The sequence below is a fragment of the Mesoplodon densirostris genome, chromosome 11 (genome assembly GCF_025265405.1).
Source record: "Mesoplodon densirostris isolate mMesDen1 chromosome 11, mMesDen1 primary haplotype, whole genome shotgun sequence".
Taxonomy (NCBI): Eukaryota; Metazoa; Chordata; class Mammalia; order Artiodactyla; family Ziphiidae; genus Mesoplodon; species Mesoplodon densirostris.
Window position 1 is genome coordinate 105,513,441 of NC_082671.1, and position 15,616 is coordinate 105,529,056.

The 15,616-nt window shown below is 37.4% G+C and overlaps 1 protein-coding gene across 1 annotated transcript in view; it reads right to left on the bottom strand.

Moving 5' to 3' along the window:
- Positions 1-15,616, bottom strand: part of TRHDE (thyrotropin releasing hormone degrading enzyme) — a 405,203-nt gene that overhangs the window by 269,451 nt on the left and 120,136 nt on the right. Inside the window, exon 3 of the mRNA XM_060113303.1 lies at positions 1,869-1,995. Coding sequence (XP_059969286.1) covers positions 1,869-1,995 — 127 coding nt within the window. The remainder of the gene's footprint in view (positions 1-1,868; positions 1,996-15,616) is intronic.

Below are 15,616 nucleotides of genomic sequence, written 5' to 3' on the forward strand. Positions count from 1 at the left end.
GGAATTTTTATGTAGGGAGCATTTAGAAAGTATATTTATAAATCCATTAACATACAGCTCTAAATATTTAAAGGTATATTAAATAAGTAGAACTTCAAGAGAAATTTTACAAAGTGCAGGGGATGTGGAAACTCCACTAGATACATAAAACGGAGTGTGCTGGGATTAGTCAAATCATTCAATTATATACACCATAAGGTAGCTTAACAAGTAATAGTAACAGTGAACAAAGCTCTTTTCTACAGATGAAAGACTGCATAGTTCAATTGTGAGTGAAAGTGAGGAACAGAAATGCTTCCTGCTGCAAGCTGACAGTTACATGGAACCCCCTGAAGTTATAAATTGAGTTCCTCTACTAATTACTGGTCTGAAGGGGACAAAGATTCACATTTTATTTCTCTTGCTGAACGTGCAACATAAGCCCTCGTGAATTTTACATTAGGGTCAAGCTGGGAAGTTCCCATCCTGTTTTACCTGGTGTAGAGAACAGTGTCACCGCCATGCAAATGAAGTCAGGTCTTCCTTTCTGCCTTGGGTGCCTACCAGGGAGATTTCAGTGTAACAGATTCTAATAGGGAAGTTGATATAGAGGGGGAAATAAAGAAGGAAGAACAAAACAAAATAAAACATAGATCCTATTTGAAATAAAATTCTGTTTAGAAATTTGAAAGAAAATCTTAGGGATTCTAAGAGCACACGTTTCAAAAGACCTCAGAATTTTGTAATATCACTCACTAAAACTGTATGCTACACCCACTGATAACAATATCAACTATTCTATCTACTTTCTGAATCACTGATTATAAGACCAATAAAGCTACACAGCAGGCAGGTACTTTAGTGAAATAGGCCCATGTCCAGAGACAAGAACCTGCGGTTCAAACGCTAATACTTTTGACTAGGTAAACACTTTATTTTTGTCAATGAGTGATAACTTTTATGTGGATGCTGATTAAGAACACTCCTGCGAAGGAAAATGGATGCGGGAGGAGGGGGAAGAACAAACGGTTGTGATATTAATATTTCCAAACAGGTTTTCTGAGGAGAAAAAATAGCTTCAGCATTTCTAATGGGTATAGATATACCCTTTCTAACTTCCTGGAGCATCACAGTTCACTCCCCGTAAAAGCAGCAGCTTCATGCAAATTAGGATACCAAAATTCATTCATGTACTCATTCAACAAATAATTATTGAACCTACTCACTTTGTAAAAGAATGAAATGTAAACATATTCATGGTGAACACAGTCTCCATCATTGCAATTTTCCTCCTCTCTTGTTTTTATTCTATTTACTGTAACTGTGTACTCAAAATGACTGAACAAAAATAATCTAATGGATGGCTCATACATTCAGGGCTGACGTGAGAATTAGGAAACAGAAACTGATCAATGAGTGGCTTCTTAGTGTAAAATATTGTATAGTTCTGGGAGTCATCAAGCCCTAGCTTGAAATCCCAACTCCTTTTCTTACTGGCTGTCTGAGTAAATGAAAGACTCCCAGGTCTCAATTCCCTTATGTGCAAAATGTTCTAACAGTACCTACCCACAGAGCAGTTGTGAAGAGTAAACAAGATGTTGGCAAGCACCCCTCTGTAGTGCTTACTCCACAAATTAGCTATTTGGGTTATCTTCTGGAATCTTAAACTCACATAATGCCTTTCTTAATTCCTATGAGCACTTTTTGGCAAGACTTAAAAACACTGAATTTTATGTTACCTCTTCAGAAGAAACTGTGTTCTGTGCTCATCTTCTCTAAAAATATAACCCTTAGAATGTTCATGTTTCTGGATGTCTCAAATAAATGCATGAAGAAGAAATTCCACCTTCAAGAAGCCCTTACAATAAAATAACCAAGAAAATTCTTACCTAGTTTTGGCAAGGAATAGGGCACTTTAAAGTAGTCTTCATAAAATTCTATTAATCTCTTTGTTATATGGAGAGCATAGTCCCCGGATCCTCTTCTGATAGCATCAGGTCTTGCATATAAGCGTACCTAATTAAAAATATATAGAAAAGTTACTTTAGCCTTTTGATCCTTCAATTTTATCTTCCCTGCATATATGAGCCTATACAAATCGCTTTGAATACGACGAATATTAAGCAGCATTCTTGTTCATATATCAAAGCATGCTGTGGCTGAAAGAACCAAACTTAAACAATTAAAGTAACCAAGTTGAGCAAGTCACAGTTTCCCAGCTTTAAAAGTTGACATAGAGAAGATTTATATTGCATCAAAATAAATATTCAAAGTTATCACTTACATGTGCTTGCTAGAGATAGGAAGGTACGGTGGATTAGTATAACGGTGTCCTGACTATGCTGAAAGCAGGCGGGATATGGTGGCTTGGCAGGAGAGAAAATTCATGGTTTGTTAAAGTTCCATTGCAACAAGCTTTGGAAGTATTACCAGGCTGAACAAAAAAATAATTTATGCTTCTTCTTTTCTTTGGAAGCAACTATCCAATTGTCCTTATTCCCAATATGCAAAGTAGGATAGAAAACTTTTCATGTACATAAATGATTGCCATTTTGGAAGGCTGTCTGCAACCGTTCCTGGCTTCAAAACCAGCTGAAGTAAGTCATATTTCTAACACAATCTGGATACTTAATATTGATTTTCAAATCAAGCATTGTATATTATCTAGTCCTTGGCCAAAAAGGAGCCTGAGGCAAATAACATAAAAACTGAAAAAAACTAACAATTGTACAGAAAAGGTTAAAATGAGATTAGTTTTCTTAAAGCTTTCATAAAGCTATCTGGTATCTTTCTTTCCAAAGGCTAAATCTGTGTTTCACAGATGTGGTACCTAATCCTCATATCAATTCTTTGAATAAGAAATACGTATTTTGTGGAGCAGCGGAGAGCCCGGGAGGTACTTAACCTCTTTGGGTCTCAAGTGTTCTCATTTATAAAATGAAGGTGTTAGCCACCAGCTGGTTGCTAAAGTGCTTTTCAGTTCTAAAACACATTACTTCCAATCCCATTTTACAGATAACGGAGTTTCCGTTCTTTGCAAATCACTAAAAAAGTAAATGGTTTACTTGGTGTGTAGAAATGGATCTTTATATTCAACAGGAAGACAAAAGAGAGCTGTATTCAATCATATAAAAATCGATAATATAATTAACTCTTTATTATTCTTGCTTAAAGAAAGACAACAGAGATGTGTATAATCAAAAAGAGCAAAAAGTCAAGGAAAACACATTCTGACCTTGTTAGAAAGACCTGTAATTCAATAAGATGTTTACTGAATTCAATAACAATTATTTACTGAAATTGTAAAATGACTTCCCATCTGACAACCAAACGAAATGTAGTTCACAGTTGCCTACAGTTTTGGTTGGCAGGACTATAAAACCAAAAACTGTCAGGAGACACAACCTGCAACTGCAGAAACTACCACTCTCAGAGAGACAGTGGTTAGGACCCCCTACCCCTGACGTCAACTGCTTACAAACATGCAATGTCTTAAGTTCCCAAAAAGCAGACCCTAAGGAAAGTATGAGTGTGTTCTCAAGGAGAAGCCTACAAGGGAGCAAGGAAAACAATATAAGGCAGCATAAAAAGCCAAGCAAGGGTGTAATTTCAAGTGGAGTCCTGGCCTTGGCCTGATCCTACAGGGAGCTCTAGAGTGTAAATTTCACTGGTGAGTTTGTGCTGCCTTGAGGTAAGAGAGCTTCCATATTCCTGCATCTCAGTCATTGGATACTGGTTACCCAGGAGAAGCCATAAAATCCCAGGCACTTGTTCTTGAAGGATCTGGATGATGCAGCTCCTGTGGTCCAAGGAGAGTCCTTGGGAGAAGAGGTTAGGTGTGAACTGTTAGAAGCAAAAGAGTGAGAGCTGGGTGATAAGCACACCAAACAGGAAAGGAGATCTGGCCTGTGCACCAGTAGCATACACCACAGACAAGAATCATTCATTCCTGCATTCACTCATTCAACAAATATTTATTTGGCATCTGCTTTGCACCAGGGCCTGGACTAAGCATTTTTAAGTGATGAAGAAGACATATTCTCTAACCACAGATGGTACAAAGTATTATTGGGAACAAAAAGCAATGAAAATGTAATCCTCATTCTCAAAGAACTTCCCATTAATAAAGGTAAATTAGATAATAATAACAGATAATGATGCATGCCATATGAATGGTAAGTCATGAGTGCCAAGTGGATACTGAGGAGAACAGATAGTTTTCAGAAGGTTCAAGGTGAAGTAAATAGTAAATTCATGTTAAAACCTTATGGACCACTGCAAAATAATGCAGCAAAAGGTCACTGATTTTACTCCCAAGGAGCATCATTAATTTTAGTAGAAACACAGCCATTCCTGTCAATCAGCTCTACCTGTTAGTCAAGCTATCTGTAGGCCCAGACAAGAGAAGCACAATTAAATCAATCTGGTTGTCAAGATTTGATGGAAATGATCCAATCTGAGTGAGAAGATAAAATGTACACATGATGAGTACAGTCTTCATTTACTCATTTAGACATTTATTGCACGCCTGCTGTGTGCCAGGCATTGTACTAGAGGGTAGAAATAGAACAATAAAAATTCCTGCCAGAAAGTAAACAAAACATTTACTCTTACTGCTCTTAAGAAGCTCACAATATGTGGAGAAACAAACAAATAAATCAACAGCAAAATACAACGTGAGAAATGTAACTGCATTTTGCCTTCCCTCCCATTACAATGGACTCCTGTAGTACAATGGAATGAACTCCCGTTACAAAGGACTGAGCTCCTACCCACGGCCAAACCCTCCAAACTCTACCCCTCCTGCCTTTCCGAAGACATTATTCTCAAATTTCTCCCCTTTATCTCCCGTATTACCAATTTATGCTTCCATACTGGATCCTTTTCATCAGCAAACACATACTCTGTATCGTTTACTATGCTTAAGAAAAATCTTTGTTGACCACAGTTCCTCCAGCAACGGTCCTTGAAAGAGTCTCCTATATAGTTAGAATTAACATGTAAGTTAACATGCAAACTAGAATACTTTCAAAATGAACAGGAGCACTTAACACCCGGAGACAATAGGTATAAGTAGGGTGGTTGCCCATTTATACTCCCTGTTTCTGGTCTCTCTTGAAGTCACCGCAACAAGGCTTTCATCCCCACTACTCCACCAAAACTGCTCTTATCAGCACCACTTATGGCCCCAGGATGCCAAATCCAACCATCCAACCGTCAGCTCCCAGTCTTCAACATGCTTAACCTATCAGCAGCATTTGATACAGTTGATCATTTCCCCTCTTTCAAACACTTTCTTCACTTGGCTTCTATCTTACTTTCCTTCTATCTGGTTGACCACTCCTTCTCAGCCTCCTGGCTGATTCATCCTCTTCCTCTCCCTCATCCCTCTCACTTCTTAATGTTGGAGAATCTCAGATTTTAATCCATAGACATCACTTCTTGGTCTACACTCAGTCCCTTAAAGACAACATCGAGTCCCATGGTTATAAATATTATTTAGATGCTGAAGACCTACCCCATAATTCCAGACTTCCAACTGCCCACTAGACATCTCCACTTGGATATCTAATAAGCTTCTCAAAATTAACACATCTAAAATCCAAATACCCAATCTCTCTCTCTGTCTCTCTGTCTCACACACATACACTCACACACATACACACCTGCTCCTCCTGAAGCCTTTCCATCCAGCTGCCCAAGCCCAATACCTCAAAACCATCCTTGTTTTCCCTCTTTCTCTCACACTCCCAGGTTCAATTGGTCATCAAATCCTTTTGGATCTACCTTAAAAATATACCTAGAATCCAATCACTTCTTACAACCCCACCACCACCATCCTGGTCCAAGCTTCCTTCATTTCTTGCCTGGATGAGTGCTCTAATTTCCTACTGATGCCTCATCCCCTACTCCATTCAGCCTCTTCTCTACACAACAACAACAACAAAGTTCCAATTAAAATAAATATCAGGGACTTCCCAGGTGGCGCAGTGGTTAAGAATCTGCCTGCCAATGCAGGTGACACGGGTTTGAGCCTTGGTCCAGGAAGATCCCACATGCCGCAGAGCAACTAAGCCCATGCGCCACAACTACAAAGCCTGCTCTCTAGAGCCCGCGAGCCACAACTACTGAGCCCGTGCACCACAACTACCGAAGCCCCCGTGCCTAGAGCCCGTGCTCCGCAACAAGAGAAGCCACCGCAATGAGAAGCCCACAAACCGCAACAAAGAGTAGCCCCCGCTCACAACAACTAGAGAAAGCCCGCGCCCAGCAATGAAGAACCAACACAGCCAAAAATAAAATAAATAAATATCAAATCATACCACTCTTCTTTTTGTCCTCTAGTGGCTCCCCATGTCATTTAGAGTAAAAGTCCAAGTTTTTACAAGGGCTCCCAAATCCCTATAAAAACCTAATCCCCTTTACTTCTCTGTCTCATTTCCTACCATTTTGCTCCACACTAACCTTACACCAATTATACACTAGCTTCCTTGGCATTCCTCAAACATGCCAGAGAGATTCTCTCATCAAGGCTTTGAGTTTTCCCCTAGATATCTCCACAGCTCATGCCCTCTCTTCCTTTAGATATACTTTTCCAAATATCTTTGCTTTCTGAGCTGTCCTCCCTCCCACCCCAGGACTCTCTATTCTCCTTCCTTGCTTTATTGTTTCCCATACATTTATCACCATTTAACAAAAGATATGCTTTACTTATTCATTTTGCTTCTGACTGCCTTTTTCCTAAGAATGTAAGTTGCATGAGGGCAAAGATTTTTATCTATTAGTTCTAACAATACAAATGTGTCACTGTGCTAAGGCAACAATGTTAACCAAATGATAAGTGATTTTAAAGGCAACAGTAAATAGTAGGACTTAATTATAATACTGGTGGTAATTCATGGGGGAATATTAAGCCAGAAAATGATAAAGTTACTTTTGCATGTCAGAAAGATTACGTCAGTGACCTATACCAGGTGAACTGAGATATAGGGGGATGCTTGTGAAGACGTCCAAGAGAAATAAAATTAGAAAAGTGAAGAGATACATAGTGATAGGTAAGACTGGATACGTAAAGAGAAACTTCAAACCAAATTAAAGAAGGGTCTGTAAACCAGATGGTAGAATACTAATTCACTCCTATAGCCATAGGCAAGTCACAGATTTTAAGCCACAGAATGACAGAATCAGAATTAAGTTTTAGTTGATGACGCTAGCTGCAGTATAGATGATAGATGAGGAGGGACAAAGGAAAATAAGTTAGACTTATTTCAAACAAAGGAAATAAGTTAGACTATTGTAGTGAAAGTTGACGGTGGTTTGGACTGGAGAGATGGCAGGAGGGATGCAGAGAAATGGAGAGATTTATTCAATTGGTCCTAACATTCTATTGAACAAGTCCTTTAGTTACCAAATAAAGACAACTGTAGTCACATTCTTAGTAATGAACAATCATTCACCTTATCTGTACCTGTCTCACTCCAGTGCCCAGTTGGAACAAGCGAGACCAGCTGAAGGATGGGGTTGGGGGTGGGGGAAGTCCAAAATATTTCACAAACTGGATAATTCCTTTGTTGTTAATCAAGAGTTGGCTGTGCAATAATCTATTTTATACTGTGAAAAAAAATCACAGTTGTTTTCTTCTTTTAGAGCAACTAGGTTCTACTTAATCATAACACAGAAACGAAATCTTCAAAAACAGAGTTATCACTCAAAAGCAATGAAAGATAATTTTATTACACCTGCTCACTTGCTCTTCTGACATTCCACGATAAGAGCCCAGCTCTGAAAATGTAAATTGCTAACCAGGCTTTATCTCTCCCTCTGCGTAGCTTCTTCCTACAACCAATATAAACCAAACTGCACATTAAGGTCCAGTAGAAAGGACATTATACTAGGAACTGGCACACAGGGATGTGACACTCAGCTTTCTCAGTAACGACTGTCAACTTGGGAAAGTCTGTTAACTTCTCTGGGTCTCAGTTCAGAGTTCCTTCCAGGGATAATAGTTTATCATTATCTATATATCATATTAACCCTGAGAGGCTGGTGCATCACTAATTTGCGTAAATTGTTCTCATCTAGTCACTACTTATTTTGAAAAGAAAATAATGAAAAGTTTTTGTTTTTAATCTTCACTCAGTTGAACTCCTTGACATTTTTTGCTTCCCTTGAAAATACACACCAACTACTCAGCCGTCATTCTCCATCCTTTAATCGAGTGTTCCTCTTTTTATTTCCCTGAACTGTCCATGAACTTGGTACTGACCAGACACACATAACTATAGTAGCCAGCCAATATGAAATAGAAGAAGCTGGCCTTGGAAAAAATGATCTTAGGGCCCCACCACTGTGGGAATATACAGCAGCAATGAGCTAAGGTTTAGGAGCTACATATTTTTTATCCCATAGAAAACTTAAATGCCCAAAATAGGTATTCCTAGGGGGCTTCTGTTTGACCCAGTGGCCTTTACTCTGTAGTTTCATGGACGCTCTATATTTAAAGTATGTTTGCTTTATCTTTTTATAGGATCTTAAGACCAGTCGATCCTTGAACAACATGGGTTTGAACTGCACAGATCCACTCATATCCGAAATTTTTTAAATAAGTACATTGGAAAATGTTTTGGAGATTGCAACAAGTTGAAAAAAAAACATGAACCACATAGTCTAGAAATATCAAAAAACTTTTTAAAAGGTAAGGTATGTCATGAATGCATAAAATATATGTAGATATGCATATAACATATCAAATATGTGTTAATTGACTGTTATCAGTAAGGCTTCTGGGTCAACAGTAGGCTCTTAGTAGTTAAGTTTTGGGGAGTCCGGAGTTATACATGGATTCTCAACTGTGCAAGGGGTCGGTGTCCCTAGCTCCCTTATTGTTCAAGGGTCAACTGTGTGTTGATCATAGAAGGGGGAAAATACTAAAGGCAGATACCATCAATCCCACTGGTCATCTCACTTTCTCACAGTAACAGGGATGGCAATTAAGTTTCAACTTATTCTGACAACTGAGAGTGGCTTCTTAGAGGACACGTCAGGAGGAAACTTGACACCACATCTACACTTGTCAGGAGAAAGTGCCATGATCTGTGAAATGCCATCTGTGCTGCTAGGGGTAGGAGAGGTGGCACTGATGTCAGATATATGCCATTATTAGGACAGAATATTCTTTAGAAAGGAGTCATAATGGTAGGAAACAGATAAGTTCAAACTGACTGTCTCTGATAGCTGTGCAACTCAGAATTAGAACACCAAAGACAGTTAAATGACATCATCAATGGGATATTTAGTTAGTTAGCTACTATTTAATGAGCATATATTAATGGTCATGCGCTGACTGTCCAAAGGTAAGCAAAAGAGACATGGTCTCTTCTCTCAAGAAGCTTGCAGTCCAGTGGGGAGATACAGCAACTAAGTCTAATCATTGAGAAAATCAGTGTGGACCAAATTTACAATGGCTCTTCAAAGAAGTTCTCTCCATAGAGATGGTGATTCATCAGAACAGGGACAGAGAACCATGGAAGTAAAGAGAAGTAAACAACTATTCAAATTCTTATGTATAATGTTCTACTTTCACTGTATTAAAGATTTCAAAGGAAAAGTAAAAATACATATACAATTGTAATATAATGCAAATAAGTAAACACATGCAGTTGTCAGAAATATTATAAAATTTTACACTAAATAATTCTGGAGACTTTCTTCTAATAATTTAAAATACTTCACAGATTTTCTTATTTATCTTTACAAAATACCTGTAGAATCAGTTTGGTGTTCAGCAGTGAATTCTGATTATGTAGATGAAGAATCTGAAAAGAAGTTTTTCTATAGTCACTGAGTCATTTTAAAGGACAGTGAAACTAAATTTCTCTAGTGCCTTTCTTCTAGACTGTTTTAATTATTTGTTGTGTTAAAAATGAATTGTGGTAGTTGCTATACAATTATGTGAAACAGTGTGTAGTTACACCATACAGCAGAGGGAAAAAAAATTTATAGCACTAGCACACCTGTTAAATAAAGACTTGAATAACATTTGCTCTGATTTGACATTTGTAGTTTGGTATGTTAAGTTAAATAAACCTTCTGGCTTGCCAGAGTTATTCTCTGAGAAAAGTTCATACTGAAAGAGTACATGAAGAACTTTGGAAGACACAGAAATTATTTCATGGCTTTCAAATTTCACTCTAATAACAATAACAAATTTACTTTTCCTTTCACCTAACTGAAAAAAATCAGTCCCTTTCTTTAATAACTGCAAAACAATGATGTGCTGTCACTAAACTCTCCACCATTACAGCTGAATTAATTCGCCTATGTGAATATAATTTGATTTGGAGGCTCTTCATACAAATCAATAAAACAAAACAAGCCGGGCAGAAGGGAGCAGGTGATTTTGACACTATGTAGAAGAAAAATACATCGATACAAAGAGGGAAGGATGTTGTAAACAAGAAGCTAAAAGCCCAAGAATATTAGTCTTCTTTAAAATTCGGAAGATACTGGGTTTTTTGCAAAGAGAAAGGAAAATAAACACACACAGAACTCTGACAGAAACAAGGAGCCAGAACCTAGATGCATGAGCCAATAAACATAAAAAGGAGGCTCCAAGGGGGATGGGGAAGGAGCTGGCGTGACTGGAGCAGGTGGTACAAGGGCAGGAGGCAGACCTAACCCCCCAAAGGTATCATGTCCCAATCCTTAGAACCTGTGAATGTTATCAAAGGGACTTTGATTGTGATTAAATTAAGAATTTTGACATGAGGAGATTATCCTGGATTATTCAGGTGGGCCCTAAATGTCATCACAAATGTTCCACTATGAGGGAGGCAGAAGGAGTTTTGACTACAGAAAAGGAGAATGCAATAGGATGAGAGAAGCAGAAAGAAATCTGAAGATGCAAAGAAGGAGAAAGAGCTCATAAATCACTAAATGCAAGACATGCAGCTCTAGGAGCTGGAAAGGCAAGGACCAGATCCTCCTCTAGAGCCTCCAGAGGGAACCAGCTTTGCCAACACCCTGATTTCAACCCTGTTAAAACTCATTTTAGATTTCTAACCTCTGGAATAGGAAGAGAATAAACTTGTATGGCATTAAGTCACTGAGTTTCTGGTAATTTATTACAGCAGCAATAGGAAGGTAGTATAACTTTTTTCTATCTTCATGCCAGTTAACACACTGATTTGTGTTAGATTTTCAGCTTCATATAAGAGCATATTTTGTACTTCTCTGTGTGCCACTCTTTCTGTTGTAGACATAATTATTTACAGCTTTCAATCTGCTAATGTTGGCACAAATGATTTACTTACATATATTATTACCAAGCACAGAACACATTATTGCACGTAATCGGTACACACACACAAAAGCGAAAGGACTGAGTAAAAGAATCATCTACAGCAATAATTTTCCAAGTGTTGTCTCATTATGCTTTGCAGCAGAATCACCTGGGGTAATTGTTTAAAATTCAGATTCCTGGGTCAATACACTGCAGAAATGCTGAATCACCTCTCTCCATGGGGCCCTAAAATCTTCATTTTAACAAACTTACCAACTGAATTATATATACACTAAAATTGAAGAACTACTGGCCTAGAGTCACTTAAGAACCTTTAGTTCATTCAGCCCCACAGAAAGCAAGCCTCAAGACTGGAAAGAAATATGTAGCAAAAGCCTAACACACAGGAAAACATATATATCCTTATTACTTAAATCTCTTTCAACATCAAAGTCTTCAATGAAGATACATTCAACATGACTGTTATTATTTTTAACTCGAAAATCTAATCTTTCTTTCCCCTGCACAATAAACTATAAACAACAGATGAGTCAGATCCAATGTTTGGAAACCAGTAAAAGTTGTTTAATACTGTCACACCCCATAGATAAAACGGTAGCATTTAATCCCTCTCGGAGATAGAGTACATCTTTTGTAGTAAACTGAATTGCAGGTTTGTGTTTTTTTTTTAGTGAGATAGAATAAATGTAGAGAATTTCCTTATTAAGCCATCCATTTTATGCCTGGTCAAATTTCTTCAGCAAGACTGACACCCAAGAACATCTACTTGTAAATACAGGAGCTAAGGGCTCAGTTGGATTCAGTTTCAATTTGTTTTGTCCCATCTGTCCTTTTATTCCCTGCTTTCCAGCAACCTGCTGACCTTACTTTTATGTAGGCCACTTTCTCCTCCAACTCAGCACCATCCAGTTCAAACACAGCATCCCTCCTGCACCAACCCTCTCTTGTGGATCTTTCAATGATGCAGGCAGCCTTCCACTACCTAGGGGTCAGAACTCAGATTTCCTTTGTCCATTCTCTCAGTTAATAAATATTTATTGAGAGTCTACTCTGTACCAGGTGCTCTTCTAGAAAGGAAACCAAACAAATAAAAATCCCTACCATGGAAGCTTATATTCTGGTAGGAAAGATGGATAAATACAAACAATACAAATAAATGCTACAAATAATACACTATAAATAGTAAACAATACAAATAAATACAAATAATATATAGCATGTTAAATAGTAATAAGTGTTCAACATTAAAGTAAATCAGAAGGATTTACAAAATGTCAAAGGCCATGGAAAGCCTCACTGAGAAGGTGGTATTTGAGTAAAAATATAAAATAAGTAAGGATGTAAGCAATGTGGATACAGATTCCAGGAAGAGCTACTTAGGAGTGTCCTGAAAACTTTCATTTCAGTCCTCAAGCCTCTCCATTCAACTCTTTCTTTAAAGAAACTACAAAATAGAGAAATCATATAGAAAAGTACAGTACAAAAGTGCATTATTCTTATACCCTTAACAGATTTAAGTAATGTGGATATTTTTCCCCATTTGCTTCAAATGTTTTTTAACCATGTAGAACATTACACTTCCATTGAGGCAATACACCCCCCTCTCACCACGCCCCTCCCCCCTACTCCAGAATTAACCGTGGCCATGAAGTACAGGCTTCAGTAGACTTTCAGTTCATGTTACAATTGTCCTGCGTTTTAACGGGCATGACCCATTTCTCTTCAAAGGAGCTATACAATTTACATCCCACCAGCAATGTATGAGAGTCCCTGCTTCCCCACATCCCCATATATTTTGAAATGTATGTTCATCAACGGTTATGAAGTGGTGTCTGGTTTTTAGTTGTAATTTGCATCATCCTAGTAATGCAGGTGTTAAGCACCATTTCAAGTGTATATTGGCTTATATGTTCCTGTTCTGCAAACTGCCCTGTTCCTTTGCCTAGTCTTCCATTGGATCATTTACCTATTTTCTCAGGGTTCATAGTAGTCCTTTGTGTATTCTGGACCGTAGTCATTTGCCTGTGTATGATTTACAAAAATCTTCTCCTAGTCTGTGCTAGTCTTATACATTATGTCCCTGATCAAATAAAGTGTTTTACTTTTAATGCAGTCAAATATCAAATGTTCCCTTTAGGGTTTCTGCTTTCTGGGTCTCTTTAAAGAAATCTTTCATCACCCTCAAGGTCAAAAAATATTTTTTCCTACATTTTCTTTTAAGATTTTTAAACTTTTGCTTTTCATAGTCAGAGCTTTAACCCATGCAGAATGTATTTATGTGAATAATGGGAAATAGTGATCTCATTTTATTTTTTGCCGTGTGGATGATCAATTGTCTCAGTACTATTTATTGAAGAGTCCTGCCTTCCCAACTGATTTATAATGCCTCTCTCCATATACGAAGTTCTCATACAAACTTAGATCTCCATTGTTTTCTGTTGGTCAGTATGTCTGTCACTGTGCCAACAGCACATTCTGGAATCACTAAAACTAAATAATAAATTGTGGACTTCCCTGGTGGCGCAGTGGTTAAGAATCCGCCTGCCAATGCAGGGGACATGGGTTCGATCCCTGGTCCGGGAAGATCCCACATGCCGCGGAGTAACTAAGCCCGTGCACCACAACTACTGAGCCTGTGTCTAGAGCCCACGAGCCACAACTACTGAAGCCCATGCGCCTAGAGCCTGTGCTCCACAAGAGAACCCACCGCAATGAGAAGCCCATGCACAGCAACAAAGAGTAGGCCCTGCTCACCACAACTAGAGAAAGCCTGCACGCAGCAACGAAGATCCAATGCAGCCAAAAAATAAATAAAATTTTTTTAGTTTTCAAAAAACTAAATAAGTAATAAACTGTGAGGTCTAATAAGACCAGTACTTTTCCTTATTATTCTATATGAATTTTAGGATCATTTTCCACATTTACACAAAAAAATCCTCTTGGGGACTTGGAGAAATTGCACTAGATTTGCATGTTAATATGACACCTTCAAATGTTAGATCTTAACACCCATGCCTATGGAATATCTCTTGATTATTTCAGTCTTTATCCCATCTTTAAGTTTATCAGTTTCCTTCATATAAGCCTTGCACATCTTCTATTAGATTTACTTCTAGATACCTTATGGTTTGTTGTCACTGTGAATGGGATTTGAAAAATCATATTTCTAATCTATTGTTTCTGAAATTAGCCACTTACTGATTTTAGTAAAATGACTTTGAAACTAGCCAACTGTCTGAAATAACTCTAATAGTTTTTCTGCATTGTTTTGTGTTGGCTGGTCTCAGTCAAGATTTCTAGAACAATGCCAAATTTTTTTAAAAAGCAGTGAAAGAAGGCATCCTTATCTTATTTTTCGCTTTATTTGGAATGCTTCTACTGTTTCACTACCAACTATAATTCTTGCTGCCAGATAAGGAAATTCCCTTCTATTCATTGTTTGCCAAGAATTGTCATGAATAGTGTTGGATGTTTCTAATGCTTTCATCGTATCTATTCAGATAATGTTTTTCTTCTTTTTTTCCTGTGTTCCATTAGGGTAGTGAATCATAATAATAAATTTTCTAGTGTTAACCGTTTGCTTTCCTGGGGTGAGGGTGGGGGCGGGGTAACCTACTTAGATATGTTGGGAAGCTTTTCGTTTGTTTAAGATTTACCTTTTCCCAGATAGTGTTTTAACTAAAACACACCTATAAAACTGTGTAACCTGGTGGTTTTGTGTGAGAGGACAGATTTTGATTAGTGATTCACTATATCTATGGTTATTGATAATTCATATTTTTCTTAAAATTATGCATTTCACCTAAGTTTTAAAAGCATGAGAAAGAATTTCTCCATAATATTCTCTATTTTTGAAATCTCTCCATCTAGAGTTATTTCAATTCTAATAATATTTGTACTTTCTTTTTTCTCTTGATTAAAACTGTCAGAGGTATGTCTAATAGTCTTTCCAAAGAATTCTCTTATGGTTTCATTAAGCCTTCTATTATTTCTTAGTTTTTTATTTCATTGATTTCTAATCTTATCTTTATTATTTCCCTGATTCTTACATTATACTCTGTTATTTCTCTAAATGTTTCAATAAAATGATCAGCTGATGAATTTTAAATCATTCATGTTTTAATATGATCCTTAAGGCTCTTTATACTATATTCTTTAAGGCTATAAATTTCTTCTAAGTATAGCTTTTACTTGCATCCATGAAATTTAATAAGCAGTGTTCTCATTTTTCATTAATTTCTAAATATTTCATAACTTCCTATTTGACCCATAAATTATTTAGAAGTATGTCGTTAACTTCCTAATGTATGTGATTTCCAGGTTACTTTTCTTTAT